Source organism: Neoarius graeffei, chromosome 1, assembly GCF_027579695.1.
Source record: "Neoarius graeffei isolate fNeoGra1 chromosome 1, fNeoGra1.pri, whole genome shotgun sequence".
Lineage (NCBI taxonomy): Eukaryota > Metazoa > Chordata > Actinopteri > Siluriformes > Ariidae > Neoarius > Neoarius graeffei.
In genome coordinates, this window is record NC_083569.1 from 70,980,217 (window position 1) to 71,002,348 (window position 22,132).

At 41.7% G+C, this 22,132-nt stretch overlaps 2 protein-coding genes across 5 annotated transcripts in view; one reads left to right on the top strand and one right to left on the bottom strand.

Annotated features, from left to right (window-relative positions):
* plcb3 (phospholipase C, beta 3 (phosphatidylinositol-specific)) overlaps window positions 1-6,719 on the top strand; it is a 187,471-nt gene extending 180,752 nt beyond the window's left edge. For all 4 annotated transcript variants that reach the window (XM_060918364.1, XM_060918314.1, XM_060918453.1 and 1 more), the window contains exons 33-34: window positions 2,393-2,479; window positions 2,591-6,719. In XM_060918364.1, coding sequence (XP_060774347.1) covers window positions 2,393-2,479; window positions 2,591-2,857 — 354 coding nt within the window. In that variant the 3' untranslated portion in view covers window positions 2,858-6,719. The remainder of the gene's footprint in view (window positions 1-2,392; window positions 2,480-2,590) is intronic.
* Window positions 6,720-15,008: 8,289 nt separating this feature from the next.
* Window positions 15,009-22,132, bottom strand: part of slc8a4b (solute carrier family 8 member 4b) — a 150,848-nt gene continuing 143,724 nt past the window's right edge. Inside the window, exon 9 of the mRNA XM_060918723.1 lies at window positions 15,009-16,993. Within this exon, the coding sequence (XP_060774706.1) occupies window positions 16,614-16,993 (380 nt within the window). The 3' untranslated portion in view covers window positions 15,009-16,613. The remainder of the gene's footprint in view (window positions 16,994-22,132) is intronic.

Sequence of the window (22,132 nt, forward strand, 5' to 3'; positions counted from 1 at the left end):
AGGCTATTTTTTAAAACAATATTTTTATAAAGATTTTTCAAAGTGGTACAGTGGCATAACCAAGATATTAATAATGAAGTGACATAAACAAGTAATTAAAGATATAAGGGTTGTTTTACAATCAGGGTACAAAGTTTGTGTCACAGGGGTCCAAAATTCAAATTGATTCAAACTGGTTCTTGTACCAGTTTTTAAGTGAAGGACAAGTTAAAGAACAGATTTCAGGTAATTTTTTGACGCGTGTGTATAGTAGTTTTGTGTAATCTGCTATTAGATGGGAGAAACAAATGAAGTGATTCTCGGAGAGGACGGTTTTTTTTTTTGACAATTCAGAATCCACTACTTCCATAGTGCTTTTAAATATAAGGCTGTAAGCTTTGTGTTAGTTGTCTCTAATATTTATGTCCCAATATCTTGACCACATTTTAGGATGAAAATAATCATTTTAGATAGGTTATTTTATATTGAAAAATTAGCTGTCTCGGAGAGGACATTTTTTTGACACAATTACATACTAATTTGATCAAAATAGTCTGAAAACTTACTGGCATTCAACATTAAAACTTAACTATGTTTCCAATGGGGCGGCACGGCGGTGTAGTGGTTAGCACTGTTGCCTCACAGCAAGAAGGTCCGGGTTCGAGCCCCGTGGCCGGCGAGGGCCTTTCTGTGCGGAGTTTGCATGTTCTCCCCGTGTCCGCGTGGGTTTCCTCCGGGTGCTCCGGTTTCCCCCACAGTCCAAAGACATGCAGGTTAGGTTAACTGGTGACTCTAAATTGAGCGTAGGTGTGAATGTGAGTGTGAATAGTTGTCTGTGTCTATGTGTCAGCCCTGTGATGACCTGGCGACTTGTCCAGGGTGTACCCCGCCTTTCGCCCGTAGTCAGCTGGGATAGGCTCCAGCTTGCCTGCGACCCTGTAGAACAGGATAAAGCGGCTAGAGATAATGAGATGAGAAGAGATGTTTCCAATGATATGGAACCAAATATTTGTTTTATGGTATAAAGAATGATTTAAGTGCATCCCTTTTGGAGCTACCTGTGGTCAAAAAAGCACTTTTTCTAAATCAAATCAAATCAAGTTTATTTGTATAGCGCTTTTAACAATAAACATTGTCGCAAAGCAGTTTTACAGAATTTGAATGACTTAAAACATGAGCTAATTTTATCCCTAATCTATCCTCAATGAGCAAGCCTGTGGCGACGGTGGCAAGGAAAAACTCCCTCAGACGACATGAGGAAGAAACCTCGAGAGGAACCAGACTCAAAAGGGAACCCATCCTCATTTGGGCAACAACAGACAGCCTGACTATAATATTAACAGTTTTAACAGGTATAACCCTCAACTGTCCTCATGGGGCCGTCCTTCACAGGAGTGGTGCGATAAAACTCCGACCAGACACAGGGCACCAGGATGGATCAAGCAGGTCCGAGGGGCAGAAGAGGCCAGCATCTCAATCCCAGGACCAACATGTAACTCAGAGGGACAGATTGGGGGGGGGGGGAGAGAGAGAAAGAAAACACATGTTGTTAGGTATGCCCTAAAAATGACAAGTATTAAATCTGTGTGGTAGGCTCGCAGAGACGAGAGTCTTTACATCAGGCATAACACACAACAATGGCATGTTAATATGGTAAAATATATAATGACCTGCTCTGGCTGGATGCTTGATTGGGTGATGGGAGCACACTCCTCAGCAATGATGAGATGCAGATGGGACCCTTAGGGCTGGCCAAGACAATTCAGTAATGACATGAGTAATTTTGCTAAATATGACATATATTGCCATACATTCACCAAAAATAACGTTATCACCAAATTTTTTTTGCATGGTAAATAGAGCTATCACAGGGCTACAATAAACAACTAAGTTTATGTAGTCAAGCCTTTTGATATTGAAGATAATAAGTGTTAAATGTGATTTTTATCTTGCGTACCCTGACTGTAAAACAACCCATAAATAATAGATAGATAGATAGATAGATAGATAGATAGATAGATAGATAGATAGATAGATAGATAGATAGATAGATAGATAGATAGGAAAGTAAAAATAAATAAAATAATAATTTAAACTGAATAGAGAGCAAAGACAAAACCGGGCATCCATTACAGGACAGTGGTGTATTCTGTTGCATCACTAGAGCATTAGATCTCAACACAGATGCACAAGGAAGAGGTGTGTGGCCCACTCTGGACCTTGCTACTAGTTAGGGTCTCTGTCATGCTGAGCAAGATGATCCAAACTTGGCTGCCAAGTTTTGTAGAATTGGTTTGATTTGTCCATCATGCCATATCAGATTTTCTCCATATGTAATACACTAAATTCTACTAGTTTTCCACCCACCACTGCATGCATATCATCTTTAGTTTATTCTTTTTCCCCGTTACAGTTGGATGAAACTCAGGAGAAACGGCAGGAGAAGCTGAAGAACCAGCAGAGAGAAATCTTACAGAAAATCAACGAGGAGCAACCACTGGTCTGTTCTTTCATGCACGCACACACACTTAATTGCTCTTTGGCGCTTTTCATCCTCGCCCTAGTGTTTGTCTCATTTCCACCCTCATGCTGGCTGTATTTCTCGCTGCAGCAACGGCTACGTTTGGAGCGCGACTGCGACGCCGAGCTCGAGCGCTTACCTGAGGAGATCTGCCGCTACCTGCAGGGCGAGCTAGAGAGCAAAGGCCTGCGCAGCGATGCCCTGTTCAGCCAACTACCCAATCACGACAGTGCTGGCTCGGGCCCACCCTCCAACTGCAGCACGCCCCCTTTCAACTCGCCCAATCACACCTCGAGCCTGGACGACAACTCGTCCTCCAGCACCGTCACGTCTGAATCAGAGCTCACGGCCATCTAATTCCTCCCGTCTCAGTCTGTCCTATCGTACCATTCCCTCACTGGATTACGGTGATAGAAGTAGTATTACTGAAAGGTGTATAAATGTTTTTAAAGGATTTCAGTGATGTTTAATTTTTCACATTCCCCCTTTTTTAAAGTCTGTTTTTTATTGTTTTTTTTTTTTCTTTTAACGTTCTTTTGGATTCTTCTCTTGTTTTAACCATAAGATATACTCGTGTCTGTGTTAAACACTTGTGGAATGGAGGGAAAGTTGTTATTATTGTTGTTCTTTTTAACAAGAGAGACTCTTATTTATTGCTGTGGTATGATACGAGGGAGATGCGCACTTTAACTGTAGTGCTCTGCATTGTCCTGAAGGTGGCAGTGTGGCTTTAGTGGTAGAATGAGTTTAGTGACTCGGCGATACAAATGCAAGGTGTAATCCGAATGGTACTTGTTTACACAATAATGCACAGATGGACAATCCTATAAGCCACCAGGCCATCATCTCTCCTCCCGACGGGACTATAAAGTTAACTCCCACTGTATAGTTCTACAGCATCCAAAACACATCAGCGTAATTTGTGTGTGTGTGTGGAGCAAGAGAAAGATTATGGATGTGATGGATGTTGGGTCTTCTTTCCAGTAATGCACAGTTCCTCCTCCCCCTGTCTCCCCGTCCTCCTTTCTTCCCATCTCTCCATATATATGGTCTCCCTCGCTCTCCTTCCCTACAGCTGTGTGGTGTGGCTTATTCTAATCCCTGCTCTATTTCTGTGTCTAATTGGTGTGCCAATCCCATGCACTGCACTCCCAAAACCACTACTGTTCAGGAAACTGGACATGTTTTCTGTTGTTCGTCAATTATTCACACTCTTGATGTGCTAAATCCTGGCGCTTGGTTTAACAGAATGTGAAGCTGAGAGAGAGAGAGTGTGGTATCAGGGGTCAGGTGTAGCCAGACTAATAGCCATGCTACCGAATGTACAGAATGTGTGTATACTTTTGTAGGGTTCGACTCGGTGTATTTTCAAATCGTGTTTTAGCTTGGGTCTCAAATGGATGGATGTCTGATTTTTCTGAGCTCTTAGTTCATCTTTATTATGCTTTGTTCTTCTCGCTGGCAATTCAAGGAGGCCCCGTAGAGGGCGGGTCAGATTTCCTCATTGGCCCTGTAAATGAAAGCTGTGGATCGGCCAAATGACTTCTTAGTATTGCACTTTTGGATGGAGTGAAGTTGTTTACCCTGAACAGGAAAAAATAAACCAGTAAGCTATAGAATCCTAAATGCAGGGAGACAAAATATAGCAGCTTCAACACAGACATTTAAAAAAAAACAAGAACAACGAAGGATACATTAATCCAACATGGGGCTGATACTAGCATGCAGCTATGGATTAGTACTGAATCGTATTTGACATAATTTCCAATCTGTTCCGCTCGGATTGACTCTGTGCTCCTTCACGCCTCGTTGTGCTTTGCATCACAGTGCAACAGATTTCTCTTTTCAGAAGATCAGATTGGTTAGAAATTGACGTGAAAATAAAATCTGGGACAGTTGCGTCCTTATGGGAAACCTTTTGGACATTTTAAACTAGGACCAACAATATGTTGGTTCTAGTCTGTCTCATACTAGTCCGTGCTTTGCACATATCCCTCCATCTTGTCCTCAGTGTCTCTGTTGGTTAGCAGGAAGTGCGTATGCGTTCTGACTCATGGACGCATGGCCGAGTTCCAGCGAGCTCTCTAGGCTGACACTTCCACTCAACCCACTGTACCAAAGGCAAAAAACCATGCTGTTCCATTGCTTTTTAATCACAGTCTAATGAGCTCTTGTAACACAGTGACGCGCTGAGTGTGATATGGGCCCTGATGGGGTACTTGCACACTTCATTATGAGAGAATGATCAGACATTATAGCATGTGTGATTCTAAGCAGGGGCGGCACGGTGATGTAGTGGTTAGCACTGTCGCCTCACAGCAAGAAGGTCCTGGGTTCGAGCCCAGCGGCCGACGAGGGCCTTTCTGTGCGGAGTTTGCATGTTCTCCCCGTGTCCGTGTGGGTTTCCTCCGGGTGCTCCGGTTTCCCCCACAGTCCAAAGACATGCAGGTTAGGATAATTGGTGACTCTAAATTCACCATAGGTGTGAATGGTTGTCTGTGTCTATGTGTCAGCCCTGTGATGACCTGGCAACTTGTCCAGGGTGTACCCTGCCTTTCGCCCGTAGTCAGCTGGGATAGGCTGCAGCTTGCCTGCAACCCTGTAGAACAGGATAAAGCGGCTACAGATGATGGATGGATGATTCTAAGCGGTAGTATGTGTGGTTAGTGTTAAGAGCTATTACCTGATTGCGGTGGCAAATTATTGTTAATACACAATGTGGCTGTAGGCAACGCAGAGCTGGGACGGTACAGACATTACCAGCTCACACAGAGAGGGGAAAACTTAGATTTTGTCACAGCTTATTGTAAATTTAGAATAATATAGGGTGTGTGTGTGTGTGTGTGTGTGTGTGTGAGAGAGATAGAGAGAGAGGGGATGTATGTCTGATGTATGAGGATGCAGTGGAGCGCTTGAGCTCTACAGACCACCTGAGGTCTTCATCGTGTTCGTATAAAGTGTTTAAAGCTTTAAACTTCTCAACAGGAGCAATGGTACTTCTTATAAAGTGCTGTCTAATGACATACGATGAAGATCGTTGTTGTACATGTTGATACTATCAAAAAAAAAAAGACTTTGATTTGTGTATATGATATATGAACTAGACCAGTAATAGTGAATTATCAACAAGTACAGTGTGTCTGGATCGTATTAATCAGACGTATGTAGTTTTATGTGTATTCTACTACTGACTAGAGTTGGAGTTGAGGTCACGTCAGCCGTGTGTGATCTCGTGCGTGTGTTTTTGCGCATGATTAGAAATTTCACGGGACGTAAAAGATGTCCGACATCTATGGGTTTGTCCCTGAGTTTCCGCACAGACGCGTACACAAGCGCACACGTACTCGGATCATTTCCTCAACCCCTCAAACTGTCGTCTGCTGCCTGTCTGTCTGTCTAAGCAGAAAAACACCTCGTTATGAGCACTCGAACATGCTCATTGAACTGTTTTATTATTTTACACGTTTTATCTCCAGTCGTATGTGGCACAGTCCTGTAAACCCGGTCCTCACTTCACCTCACCTCTGTATTTAACTATGCTAGTGACACTAAAGTGAGCATGTTTTTCTAATCAAGTGAGGGCCTTGTAAATCTTTTACATTTTCCTATTTTATGACAATTCCCTAAAATCATTCATACTCGTATTTGCATATTTACCCATGTCCTCATTGGTGCACTATTATTTTTTTCTTTTCTTTTTTTTTTTTTAAATACACCTATGTATTAGAATGATATTCTGAGCAGATTTTTAGATTGATCCTTGAGATCCAGGTACAGTAGTCGGTACAGTATGCAAGTTAAAGTAAATATTTAAGTTTTAATATTGCCCAATGATTACTTACTTTTCTTAAAGAGAGAGTAGGGGTTGAGTAATACTGTGGCATTATTCCTGTTCGCTCAACATGGGATTTAGTGCCACAGTACATTCAGCTTGAATGGTGGATATAAACATTTTGCCAAGGGCTAATGTTATTTTATTTCAAGTCGCAGCTTTAACCAAGTATATGTGGTATTTGTCTGGGTTTTTTTTTTTTTTTTTGCTTTTCCATTACTCTTTTCTTTTTGTATCCTTACTGAAACACTGTATGTAGAGAAAGTACTGCTCTTGCCTTGTGAAAGGGAAAATCATTACTCTGGATGTAATTTTTATTGCTTTGATAAATGACACACTTAACTGTACATTCAATAAATAAATATCAACTTTTGTCAAGACATTTAACACACACTGCATGTTTCACTTCTTATTTTAACCTAAAAGTAAGTTATGAACTCCGGCAAGTTTCCCTTCAGCAAACTGTAAGGTCTGATCATATACTTGATCAGGCTTCGGCTTGCTCAGATTATAGAGCTGTAAACACAGAACATGACAATTTCTAAGCCACTCAAACGTGCACTTGTATTAGTCAAACCTTTCATAATGTCAGCAGACAGGAACAACTTATTTTTTGTGAACCCTTGTGAAGTTTGTGAACCCTTTAGAATTTTCTATATTTCTGCATAAATATGACCAAAAACAACATCAGATTTTCACACAAGTCCTAAAAGTAAATAAAGGGAACCCAGTTAAACAAATGAGGCAAAAAATATTATACTTGGTCATTTATTTATTGAGGAAAATGATCCAATATTACATATGTGGGGCGGCACGGTGGTGTGGTGGTTAGCGCTGTCGCCTCACAGCAAGAAGGTCCTGGGTTCGAGCCCCGGGGCCGGCGAGGGCCTTTCTGTGCGGAGTTTGCATGTTCTCCCCGTGTCCGCGTGGGTTTCCTCCGGGTGCTCCGGTTTCCCCCACAGTCCAAAGACATGCAGGTTAGCTTAACTGGTGACTCTAAATTGACCGTAGGTGTGAATGTGAGTGTGAATGGTTGTCTGTGTCTATGTGTCAGCCCTGTGATGACCTGGTGACTTGTCCAGGGTGAACCCCGCCTTTCGCCCGTAGTCAGCTGGGATAGGCTCCAGCTTGCCTGCGACCCTGTAGAAGGATAAAGCGGCTAGAGATAATGAGATGAGATGAGATTACATATGTGTGAGTGGCAAAAGTATGTGAACCTCTAGGGTTAGCAGTTAATTTGAAGGTGAAATTAGAGTCAGGTGTTTTCAATCAATGGGATGACAAATAGGTGTGAGTGGGCACCCTGTTTTATTTAAAGAACAGGGATCTATCAAAGTCTGATCTTCACAACACATGTTTGTGGAAGTGTATCATGGCACAAACAAAGGAGATTTCTGAGGACCTCAGAAAAAGCTTTGTTGATGCTCATCAGGCTGGAAAAGGTTACAAAACCATCTCTAAAGAGTTTGGACTCCACCAATCCACAGTCAGACAGATTGTGTACAAATGGAGGAAATTCAAGACCATTTTTACCCTCCCCAGGAGTGATTGACCAACAAAGATCACTCCAAGAGCAAGGCATGTAACAGTCGGCAAGGTCACAAAGGACTCCAGGGTAACTTCTAAGCAACTGAAGGCCTCTCTCACATTGGCTAATGTTCATGAGTCCACCGTCAGGAGAACACTGAACAACAATGGTGTGCATGGCAGGGTTGCAAGGAGAAAGCCACTGCTCTTCAAAAAGAACATTCAGGGTTCGTACGGTCATGGAAAACCTGGAAAAGTTATGGAATGTGATTTATGTTGTTTTCCAGGACTGGAATACTCCTGGAAACACGAGCACCCTGGAAAAGTTATGGAATTTATCCGCCTTCCTGTGTGAACAATGTGATTTAAAATTAGTTATTGTATATTGTAAACAACTTATAATAATAAAATTGTGTGTGTTGATTTGATTAACTGGCCAGTGCGGAGATCATTACTGATCCGCTTTTTCCCCCTCTCCGGCCACTGTTCATATCACGTGTGATGTGCGTTGCCTAGATGCAATGTAAACTTCCCTCAGTCTTTAGATCAGATCGCGTGGCTTGTACTATGCCAAGAGACAAAGTACACAATGCAAGAGAAATGTACAATAAATAATGTCTGGCTTCATGCTGAAAAATACAAATCGTGGTTGGAGAGGGTAGAGGACCCTGGAAGAGCCAAATGTGTCTTGTGCAGTAGAATATTCGACATAGCTAACATGGGAGAAGCAGCTCTTACTAGCCATGCCAAAGGCGCTAAGCACCAAGCTGTAGTCGCTGCCCGCCAAGCAAACTCAATCGCCAGTTTTTTTCAACCTCACACGACGACACCCACATCCACGCCGACATCTACCTGCATTACTTCCACTTTGTCTTTGAGACAAGGAACGCTTTCAAGTGCTGTGACTAGAAATGGCTCGCTTACTGCGGAGATATTCTGGGCGCTAAAGGTAATCAAAGCTCATTACTCCTTCAAGTCGTGTGAGGATACAGCCCAGTTGTTCCAGGCCATGTTTTCCGATAGTCAGATAGCCACAAGATTTGCGTGCGGTGAACGCAAGTGTGCAGATCTCTGCACATTTGGACTATCTTCATAACAAGGTAAAGAAGAGAATGAGTGCTAGATTGTGAAAGCAGCCATAACATTTATATCCTGTTTATTCCGAACATGCATATTTGATGTTTGAACATGTTGATCGAATAACGACGCAAACAATGGACTCCAGTCTTCAGCTCAGACAAAATAAGTGAGAAGGAATGAGGTGAATGCAGCACCAAATAAGAGAAGCAGAAAGAATGTAACTCAAGAAAACCCCTATTAATCCATTAAATGTCTAGGTTCACATTCGTGAACCCTTACTACAACACACCTTTCCTATTAGTTTCACTGTAGTTACTGAATAAATAAACTTTAAATGGTTATAATGTGGAAAATTCCTTTTAATTTTGTTCTAAGGGTGTGCACATTTTGGTTGCATCGTCGCTTCTATTAAACACTTTTACTTTGTACTAACTATGATTTACATAATATTTGGCATATATATACAGTTGTGGTCAGAAGTTTACATACAATGACATGAATGTCCTCTTGGATATGAATGTCATGGCAATATTTGGGCTTTCAGTAATTTCTTTGAACTGTTCTTTTTCTGTGGCAGAATGTACAGGATACATCTTTAAAAAAACAAACACTAGAATTTGGTGCACAAGTTTTAATTTTCTTTGGGTTTTCTGAAATCAACACAGGGCCAAAAGTATACATACAGCACACCTAATATTAACATTTTAGAGGTTATGCATAGTCATGGAAACTTGTTGGTTAAAATGTGTACGAACCCTGAACATTGCTGCTCATCTGCAGTTTGCTAAAGATCATGTGGACAAGCCAGAAGACTATTGGAAAAATTTTTTGTGGATGGATGAGACCAAAATAGAACTTTTTGGTTTAAATGAGAAGCGTTATGTTTGGAGAAAGGAAAACACTGCATTCCAGCATAAGAACCTTATCCCATCTGTGAAACATGGTGGTGGTAGTATCATGGTTTGGGCCTGTTTTGCTGCATCTGGGCCAGGACAGCTTACCATCATTGATGGAACAATGAATTCTGAATTATACCAACGAATTCTAAAGGAAAATGTCAGGACATCTGTCCATGAACTGAATCTCAAGAGAAGGTGGGTCATGCAGCAAGACAACGATCCTAAGCACACAAGTCGTTCTACCAAAGAATGGTTAAAGAAGAATAAAGTGAATGTTTTGGAATGGCCAAGTCAAAGTCTTGACCTTAATCCAATCGAAATGTTGTGGAAGGACCTGAAGCGAGCAGTTCATGTGAGGAAACCCACCAACATCCCAGAGTTGAAGCTGTTCTGTACAGAGGAATGGGCTAAAATTCCTCCAAGCCGGTGTGCAGGACTGATCAACAGTTACCGCAAACGTTTAGTTGCAGTTATTGCTGCACAAGGGGGTCACACCAGATACTGAAAGCAAAGGTTCACATATTTTTGCCACTCACAGATATGTAATATTGGATCATTTTCCTCAATAAATAAATGACCAAGTATAATATTTTTGTCTCATTTGTTTAACTGGGTTCTCTTTATCTACTTTTAGGACTTGTGTGAAAATCTGATGATGTTTTAGGTCATATTTCCTCTGTTGATAGTGGGCGGGGCTTGCTGAGCGATGAACTAACTTTTTATCTGTAGCCTATTAACTAAAATGGGGCAGTCGAGCAGTAATGTTAGTCCAACACAGCAGCAGAGATGCTTTCACATAAAGGCAGCAACAGCCACCGTCAAATGGTGTGGGTGGAGTCTTGTTCTCAGACTTGACTCCGATTAATAGTGGACTCAACTTGAAATTCTCTTTAATGATTTGGACTTGAACACTGGGGACTCAAGACTGGACTCAGATTCAGGGTTTAATGACTGGACTACCACACTGGTGTTAAGAGATGATTGTGATGCTTGTCAAAGCATCCGTTCCAGATGTGATGTTGAAAAGATTTAAGAACGCACCAGTTAGATGTAATACATTAAATTGCTACATGCTTATTCCTATCTTTTAATTAGACAAATATTCTAGAAGAACGTTGATTATTGTTGGATTTCTGTTAGATTTTATACTAAAAATGTTTTTCGTATATATATCCGTAATAGCGCATGGTATTTTTGGACAATAAACAATAAAGAACTGATTATAATGATTTCACCTCAGTGAAATAAATATTTTAATTCTTAACATCCAAAGACTAGATTTTTTGGTTTTAGTATATATACAAATATACGCATGTTTAATTAGATAAAGCTCTGTTTGTGTAAGTCAGTGTAAGACTGTGATTGTGAAGATTGATTGTGATATTTATATGTCATTCCCTATTTACTGGTAGTGACTTGGCTTTAATGCAAATGAGCTTTTTTTAGTTATTTATCTGTACTTCTCTTCTGAAAGTTTCTCTTTATTCGAAGAGGATAAATGAGGTCTCACTGCGAGAGTATGTTTCAGCATTAAAGTCATCGTTGTGAAGGCCGTGACCCTCACACAGCACTTAAATGGACTTTCGCTCGTAGAAGAGCACTCAGACGGCCACATTATTTCACATTTGTGCCATTTCTAGACAAGCTGCTGATCTGTGGCTCTGCATAAAAAAAACATTTCCTCCAGTTTGGTGCATCTTTGAAGGCATCTTTGCATAAACTGCCTCAAACTCAGTGACTATGTTTACATGCACATCCAAATCGAGCTGCTGTCGGTAATCGAGCTGAAGGTCCCAGCAGGGTGCCAGAGAAATCCAATCCTACATGCACACAATGAAATCGGGCTATTGTGTGAGGTGCATTGTGCACCCGAGCCACAGGTGGCGCTACACGCCCCATCGTGTTGGTACACTTCCGGTTGTCGTCATGAAGAAGAGCTATTCAAGAGTGTAAACAAAGTTATCAGTTCCGTGTTCTCCATTGCGCGTTTTTCTCCCGTCCATGAATTTTAATATATTCAACTCCTTAAGCTGAATGAGCATGAACTCTGTCTCCTCATTGCTCCAGAAGTGCACGTTTCTGCTTGCCTGTGGCAGTGGGGGCGTGGTCAAGCGCCGGTCTGTGACAGGAGGGCGGAGCCAGGGAAGGTGAGTGGCAGAATCACTTCACCTGGCGGTAATTAACCTGTGTTTGTGTGTCTTCCCAGTAACCGCGCCCTATTTAAGGAGGCAGAGGGAGAGCAGAGGGGAGAGCTCATCCCGGGACTAGAACACAGCGCGCGCGCTTCTCTCAAGAATAAAAGTAGGCTGTTAAACTGAAAGGTCTGACAATAAAAAGCCTATTAGTACCAGAAGCTTTGTCCTGCCGTCCTCTGTGCTCCACCCACACTTCAGAGAGCTCTACATCGCCATTTTCTCTTCTTTGTTTGTTCCTCCTGACTTCTTCTGCTGCTCGCTACTACTGTTGTCATGCCGACCGAGGCTGTTGTGTTTCCCGCTTGTGGTCTCGTCACTCGTCACTTCCGGAAGTAGCTCGACAACTAGCTCGATAGGGTATACATGCACAAAGTAGCTCGGCAGAAATCGCATAAACTAGGTCGTGTAGCTCGATTCCGAGAAATCAAGTTCGGTTCAATTTCAGCCGAATTAAGGTGTATACATGGCATTTTGAACTTCGATTTCAGTCGAGCAACGGCAGAAATTCGATTCTCTCTATGTGCATGTAAACGTAGTGAGTGATTGTTCAAACACCGAGATCTGATCAGGTAGAGCAGGACATAAGTAAGCAGTGGTGGGTCAATGGTTAAAGCTCTGGGTTATTGCTCAGGAGGTGAGGGTTCAAGCCCCAGCACAGCTATGCTGCCACTAATGGGCCCTTGAGCAAGGCTCTTAACCCTCTCTGCTGTATTAGGGATACATGTATTACTTCATATGTTTAAAATCTTTATTTTTCTCCAAAGCTGCTTTGTAACGATGTCTGTCTGTCGTTAAAAGCACAATACGAATAATTTGACTTGACTTGGTCCACATCATGGCTGACCCTGTGCTCTGACCCCAGCTTCCTAGCAAGTTAGGAGATATGAAGAGAAGAATTTCACTGTGCTATAACGCGTGTCTATGTGACAAATAAAGGCTCCGTCAAACGTATTACAGTCTGCAGCAGTCTTAGATTCTCTCTCATTGATTTGTGTTAATCAAGCTGTGTTTATTGATCCCACGTTGCATTAAAGCTACCGTACTTGAACAATTCCAGCTGCAGCTCAAATCTTTCTGCCTTTATTTGTTTTGTTGCTCATTCGATCTCCACACCGATTTATTTTTTTATCATTATTTTTCAGATCACTCAGTCCCTTATTGATATTTCAAGCACAGAGCTCTCCTTCCAGAAGGACTATGTATTCTGTTTTTCCTCTTTTCTTTCCTCCTCTCATTTGCTTGTTTCTTTTCCAGTGAAAGGACAAATGACAATGACAAGAGGAACCTCTGTGTCGAGACAAACACCTTTTTTTTCCCCCCCTCTCCTTATGAAATTCTGGAGTTTCAGACAAAATGTTTTCAAAGAAACAACAGCTTAAAGGGAAGCCGTGGCCTAATAAGCAGCTTTGGGACCTAAAGGTCGCTGGTTCAATTCCCTGGACCAGCAGGAATGGCTGAAGTGCCTTTGAGCAAGGTACCTAACCCCAGACTGCTCTGGGTATGTTGTTATGTTGCATCTGTTAAATGCCATTAATGTAATGTAAAGGACTGCTCCAGCATTTTGTGAGCTATATAATGTTCACCTACCACATCTGTAGCACGTGTGTGATTTTTATTCTGTTCTGTTATCTTCACAGTGCAGGGAAACGTGTTGAAGTTCTTGCTTGTGGTAATCACACACACACTACAGATACTGGTGTATATAGACGCTAAGCTGTTAAAACCCTGGAGTGTTTGAAACAGAAGTGCAACCACAAATTACAGTTCACATCATCAGTATTGGGATGGTTTTTCAAGTTTAATTCTGAGTTAAAAGAAAGTACTGTATGATGTCTTTGTAAACAACTTTCATAACTCGCTTATGTTTAAAAATATCTTGAGATGACATTTTCTAAAAGCACACTTGAGGATGAACAAGGTTAAAGATGATGAAACATGCAAATGCTATGAGCTCACAAGGTCTCTAAATGACCTACACACATCCTGACACACACACACACACACACCAGCTCCCACACAAACCTGGATCTCAGAGTCAGAACTCAGGAACTCGAATTAAACAGGCAAACAAGAAAGCAGGAAACAAACAGATAAAACCTTAATGAGATCTACGCAGAAGGAAAGCACTTGGTGACTCTTGGGATGGAACACACTGTGAATAAAAGCAAAGAGAAATTAATTAATTACTCAAGGGTTTCTAAGCAGAGGGAGAGGGAGCAGGGGAATGTTACAAGACACAGGACTGGGTGATGAAATGAACATATAAATACAGACATGGTCAATTCATCTCTCTCTCTCTCACACACACACACACTGTATGACATAATAGCTCCCTGGGGCATTTGCCATTTGATATTTTTGCTTCTTCTTCCTTTTTTTTTGGACATGCTCCACATCATTAAATACATAACAGACCCCACGGACACGCCCACTCATACATAAATAAACCTAATTAATTACTACGAAAAACAAATATTGGTAGAATCAATGAACAAAACCAAAACACACAAAGTTGCGATTGTACTTCTCTCATGTTTATGAGGATTGTCCAAGTGGTCGAACCTATTTTACTGTCTATTATTCAATCTGTACCATGGCCCTTGCTGGCTATGGGACAAAGAAGAAGAAGAAGAAGAAGACCACTCACTTATTACAGTATAATCACTTCTGAATGAATAGAAGTGTGTGTGTGTGTGTGTGTGTCCTCTTTTTCTGCCTGTCAAGATACAAATTCTATGACACTCCGAATCTAAGTCAAAGTGAAGAAACCAGAAGCCAGCCAGCCACCCACACACACACACACACCCACACACACGTACACCTTATAATTGTGTTTGCAAGTCATAACAGCTCTAAAGATACTTTCTCATAACTGATCACTCAATTCTTTAAATATTAAATCGCAAGTGACTCAGGATTAAACTTCTCTCTCTCTCTCACACACACACACACACACACACACACACACACACACACACACACACACAGGCTATCTGGATATGGAATGTAATTATAACACTTATTTCCACATCGGGATACTTTGGGTTGGCACTCCAATTTATTAAGCGCAACCAGACAGCCAGAAAGAAAAGTATAAGTAAAGCCTTATAAGGCGCTTAACACAAATACACACACACACACACACACACACACGACAATGACTCCACAATGGTCGCCTAGCAACAGGAACAGCTAAAAATACCCCACGCACGCATTCGATCACTCAAAACAATGGATCAGGCATCAGTAGCTACTTAGAATAGCTAAAGATCTGCACAAGTACTAAATCTGTCACACTCGTTTCTTTTTTTCCCTCTGTCTCTGTTTCGTCTCTGTGGTAGATGACTATTCTGAGCACAAAAATACAGAGGACTGAGAGGAGAAGGAAGTCGTCAGAACTTTCCCTGTTTCCTTCTCCCTCTCCTATTCAATCACGATACAAATAGTCACAGACACTTTATCTTCACAGCACAGATTAAAGCCAGCTGTAACAAATCGACCGTAACCACAGAAAACCAGTGATGACTGATGACGTACAGTACCATTGGACTTGGACATCAACAATGAAGTAATAAATATAAAATCAATAATAATACTTGTATTTTGGGACACATAAAAGTCAGTGAATTCCTGTAGACACACAAGCAGGACAGAGCGTGTGTACATGCACTGAACACACATGGCAAAGGTCATTTCCTGTTTCTGTTCAGTATTTCCATAGTAACATGTCTCCCCTTGGTGTGTTGGGGGTAGTGTCCATGTTGTAAATGTCACCCCCTACTGCCCATATAGATCACCACAGCGTAGCTCAGCTCTTTCTTCTTCATGCCATGCTTGAGATTCAGGTGTGAGCCTTGAACAATTCAGAGAAAAGTGACCTTGGACTAAATTAGCTCATTGTGTCAGTGGGAAATCTTCAACAACTGGGTGTCAGCAGGGTCCACAAATCCAGCTCATGCAATTTTAAATAATATAGTCATCTTCAGCATCATACAAATCATTTTCAAACCTGTTTCATGGTCTTTTAAGTTGCTTTTGTGAGTCCAGACTGAGGATTTTCTCAGTGTGTGTCTTCCTTCAATGAATCTGCTTATTATCTTTCCATATCCTCTGTTCATTTTCTTATGATCTTCTTCCATTTTGAAGCATGTGAACATGTACAGCAAGGCCATCATTTTATCCACTTAGTCGCTGACAGTCTGTCTTGGTCCAATTATCTTTTTAAAATATCATAATGACAATTACACGAGAACAATACTGACACGTGACGCCATTCAAAAAGAGTAGAAAAACATAATCAGATGTCCTTCTATCTGAAACAAGAGCTTTGAATTGGCTCAAACAGGAAAGATGGGAAGGAAAAGGCTCATTGGTTACTAGAATAGACACGTTCTTCGAGTAAGGCAAAGAGACAAAAGAATCCACAGTAAGGTACTTCTTTAGAGAGCCGAGAGGATTAAAGAGGGGGAAATTGTGGAACATGACACTCACAGTTCAATTTAAATACTAAAACGTGAATGAAGCTGTTTATCTAGTGTGAGAAGTGAACTTAAAGTCTTTTCACATGCTTGATTTCTGTCTCAGAATCCAGGAATGTGGCAGTATGCTTCCAGTGAGGCCAATAAAATGTAAATAAGCCAAAGACCGATGAAAAGTAACGATGTCACCAGTTTGCAAGTCCGTGGGCCACCCAGTTCTCCTCCAGCCACCGAGGGGCGCCGGCGATACAGCAACACGCTCACACACACCACGCAGAGCGCAGTAAAAAGTGTAACAGAGAACGCCAGAGAGCCTGGGTCCACGTCGAAGGCTTTGCCCTTGCTGCGCCAGTACACAGCGGCGATGGTCCACGCCACACCGATGCCCAGGAACACGTTCACCGCGTTGCTGCCTGTCACGTTCCCGATGGAAGCGTCAGCATACTGGTCCTGAATGGCAGCTACCTTACTAGCAAAGGTGTCTGTGGAAGAGAGGAAAAGAAGGAGGGAATAGAGAAAGAAAGCACAACTTTATTCATCACACACTTGTGAAATTCCTCTCTGCATTTAACCCATCTGAAGCAGTGAACACACACATACATACATTAGCAATGAGCACACACACAGAGCAGTGGGCAGCCATGCTAACAGCGTCCAGGGAGCAGTTGGGAGTTCGGTGCCTCGCTCAAGGGCACCTCAGCCCAAGGCTGTCCCCTATTAACCTAACTGCAGGTCTTTGGACTGTGGGGGGAAACCGGAGCACCCGGAGGAAACCCACACAGACACGGGGAGAACATGCAAACTCCGCACAGAAAGGCCCCCGTTGGCTGCTGGGTTCGAACCCAGGACCTTCTTGCTGTGAGGCGACCGTGCTAACCACTACACCACCGTGCCACCCTACATGGTTTAATCAGACCTTCAACACATCAATTTAGCCTGCTAACAGAATACACCATACAGTGGTGCTTGAAAGTTTGTGAACCCTTTAGAATTTTCTATATTTCTGCATAAATATGACCTAAAACATCATCAGATTTTCACACAAGTCCTAAAAGTAGATAAAGAGAACCCAGTTAAACATTCATTCATTCATTCATTATCTCTAGCCGCTTTATCCTTCTACAGGGTCGCAGGCAAGCTGGAGCCTATCCCAGCTGACTACGGGCGAAAGGCGGGGTACACCCTGGACAAGTCGCCAGGTCATCACAGGGCTGACACATAGACACAGACAACCATTCACACTCACATTCACACCTACGGTCAATTTAGAGTCACCAGTTAACCTAACCTGCATGTCTTTGGACTGTGGGGGAAACCGGAGCACCCGGAGGAAACCCACGCGGACACGGGGAGAACATGCAAACTCCACACAGAAAGGCCCTCGCCGGCCCCGGGGCTCGAACCCAGGACCTTCTTGCTGTGAGGCAACAGCGCTAACCACTACACCACCGTGCCACCCTACATGGTTTAATCAGACCTTCAACACATCAATTTAGCCTGCTAACAGAATACACCATACAGTGGTGCTTGAAAGTTTGTGAACCCTTTAGAATTTTCTATATTTCTGCATAAATATGACCTAAAACATCATCAGATTTTCACACAAGTCCTAAAAGTAGATAAAGAGAACCCAGTTAAACAAATGAGACAAAAATATTATACTTGGTCATTTATTTATTGAGGGAAATGATCCAATATTACATATCTGTGAGTGGCAAAAGTATGTGAACCTCTAGGATAAGCAGTTAATTTGAAGGTGAAATTAGAGTCAGGTGTTTTCAATCAATGGGATGACAATCAGGTGGGAGTGGGCACCCTGTTTTATTTAAAGAACAGGGATCTATCAAAGTCTGATCTTCACATCACATGTTTGTGGAAGTGTATCATGGCATGAACAAAGGAGATTTCTGAGGACCTCAGAAAAAGTGCTGTTGATGCTCATCAGGCTGGAAAAGGTTACAAAACCATCTGTAAAAAGTTTGGACTCCACCAATCCACAGTCAGACAGATTGTGTACAAATGGAGGAAATTCAAGACCATTGTTACCCTCGACCAACAAAAATCACTCCAAGAGCAAGGCGTGTAATAGTCGGCAAGGTCACAAAAGACCCCAGGGTAATTTCTAAGCAACTGAAGGCCTCTCTCACATTGGCTAATGTTAATGTTCATGAGTCCACCATCAGGAGAACACTGAACAACAATGGTGTGCATGGCAGGGTTTCAAGGAGAAAGCCACTGCTCTCCAAAAAGAACATTGCTACTCGTCTGCAGTTTGCTAAAGATCACGTGGACAAGCCAGAAGGCTATTGGAAAAATGTTTTGTGGACAGATGAGACCAAAATAGAACTTTTTGCTTTAAATGAGAAGCGTTATGTTTGGAGAAAGGAAAACACTGCATTTCAGCATAAGAACCATATCCCATCTGTGAAACATGGTGGTGGTAGTATCATGGTTTGGGCCTGTTTTGCTGCATCTGGGCCAGGACGGCTTGCCATCATTGATGGAACAATGAATTATGAATTATACCGGCGAATTCTAAAGGAAAATGTCAGGACATCTGTCCATGAACTGAATCTCAAGAGAAGGTGGGTCATGCAGCAAGACAACGACCCCAAGCACACAAGTCGTTCTACCAAAGAATGGTTAAAGAAGAATAAAGTTAATGTTTTGGAATGGCCAAGTCAAAGTCCTGACCTTAATCCAATCAAAATGTTGTGGAAGGACCTGAAGCGAGCAGTTTGTGTGAGGAAACCCACCAACATCCCAGAGTTGAAGCTGTTCTGTATGGAGGAATGGGCTAAAATTCCTCCAAGCCGGTGTGCAGGACTGATCAACAGTTACCGGAAACCTTTAGTTGCAGTTATTGCTGCACAAGGGGGTCACACCAGATACTGAAAGCAAAGGTTCACATACTTTTGCCACTCACAGATATATAATATTGGATCATTTTCCTCAATAAATAAATGACCAAGTATAATATTTTTGTCTCATTTGTTTAAGTGGGTTCTCTTTATCTACTTTTAGGATTTGTGTGAAAATCTGATGATGTTTTAGGCCATATTTATGCAGAAATATAGAAAATTCTAAAGGGTTCACAAACTTTCAAGCACCACTGTATGTTCTATCCATTATTATTAGGATATTAAGATATGTACAACATATCTTGTTTTTCCGGCTGCTCCCGTTAGGGGTCACCACAGCAGATCTATTCCACATATTTGATTTGGCATAGGTTTTACACCGGATGCCCTTCCTGACAACCCTCCACAATCTATCTGGGGTTGGGACCGGCGCTAAGTATGCACTGGCTTGTTCAACCCAAATGGCTGGGGATTTAACCTTATCTGCATGTCTTTGAACTGTGGGGGAAACCGGAGCACCCGGAGGAAACCCACACAGAGAACATGCAAACTCCACACAGAAAGGCCTCCGGCAGCTGTGAGATTCGAACCTAGAACTTTCTTGCTGTGATGTGACAGTGTTAACCACCACACCACCCCTAACAGACTAAAACATAAAACAATTGGAAATATATTCAAATTATAAAAGACAAAGTGACACAAAGGAACCCAAAACTAGAAAGAGAAAGTGAAGAACTGAAGAGAAGGAAGACATGAATACAGGTTACAGAAACAGGTGGCGAAAGGATGGTTACAGAAATGAAGATTCTACACATGCTAATGATAACGCTGGTAAACAAGCCAAGCTGGCTGAAATAATTACCTCTGCCAGCTTTGATGAAGGAGATTATGTTTTCGCCTCTATTTGTTTGTATGTTTGTCTATTCCCAACATAACTCAAAAAGCAGCAAATGGATTTTGAGGAAATTTTGAGAAAAGGTGGGCCATGGACCAAGGAACAATTGATTAAATTTTGATGCAAATCCGGAAATGTATCTAGATCCAGGATTTTTTTTTGTCTGTTCCCAATGTAACTCAAAAAGTAGTGAACAAATTTTGATGAAATTTGGTGTACAGCTTTAGTATTATTCTACATTCAAGGAATTTTGATTTTGATGTTGATAATATGTGGCTTGGTGGAGGTATACACTCTACTGAGTGCCCTTCTAGTGAAGCCATGCATCACTTAAACTCTTACCCACTGTGAGGACGTGTGTCTGGGAAAGGAATAATTTAACTCTGACCACATAATTCAATCACTGCACTATTCCATATGTGTTATTTCAATGGCGTGTGGAGTTTTGCATGTTCTCCTCATGCTCAGGGTGTGTATGTGTGTGCTTATTTGTGTGATGCCCTGAGATGAACTAGTATACCATTTGGGGTATATTTCTGCCATGTGCCCTGTTTTCTTCTGATAGTCTCTGGATTCATTAGTGCTTATTATAGATGCATAAATGCAAATATACAGGGTGTTTAAAAAAATTTGATATCATTTCACAATCTAATAGCTTTGCCAATTCTTGTTCAATTTACCTCAAACTTTAACAGCATGTGTGGAAACAGGTCAAAAATTTTATGTTTAATGCTTTTTGTAGGGTGGCACGGTGGTGTAGTGGTTAGTGCTGTCGCCTCACAGCAAGAAGGTCCAGGTTCGAGCCCTGTGGCCGGCGAGGGCCTTTCTGTGCGGAGTTTGCATGTTGTCCATGTGGGTTTCCTCCGGGTGCTCCTATTCACGCTCCTACCATCTGGCAGATACTACAGGAGTGTGAAAGCACTGTGATGTTATATGTGTGTTGTCCTCAAGCGAGTCTTGTTCAGGGATGCAAACCAAATTTCAGTGTAAACTGACAATAAAGTATTATCGTATCGTACTAGACTGACAAACAGTTTTTGCCATCAGGCTTTTGAACCACGGATTATAATCACCATCTACCTCTATATTTCCATCAGGCTTTGAACCACGGATTAGCAATTTTGCACAAGACATTGCACAGTATATCTACCTCTATGTTTGCACATTGTTTGTTTGCCTCTCCTTTTTTTTTTAAAGACATTGCACAGTATATCTACCTCTATGTTTGCACATTGTTTGCCTCTCCTTTTTTTAAAAAGACATTGCACAGTATATCTACCTCTATGTGTGCACATTGTTTGCTTGCCTCTTTTTTTTTTAAATGTTATCATTTTTCACTCTACCTTTATATTTTGCATTCCATATGCACTTTATATTTTATATATATATATATATATATATATATATATATATATATATATATATATATATATATATATATATATTTCTTTTTATACAATATTGGTAAGCATAGTTTGGTCGGGCAGTTGCAAAATAAGAATTTCATTACCCAATAATAAACCGCTGTGTCTGTTATTGTGTATATGACAAAATCTTGAATCTCCGGTTTCCCCCACAGTCCAAAGACATGCAGGTTAGGTTAACTGGTGACTCTAAATTGACCGTAGGTGTGAATGTGAGTGTGAATGGTTGTCTGTGTCTATGTGTCAGCCCTGTGATGACCTGGCGACTTGTCTAGGGTGTACCCCGCCTTTCGCCCGTAGTCAGCTGGGATAGGCTCCAGCTTGCCTGCGACCCTGTAGAACAGGATAAAGCGGCTACAGATAATGAGATGAGATGAGATAATGAGATGAGATGAGATAATGAGATGAGATGAGAAGTGCTCTCTTATGTAATATGCTGCT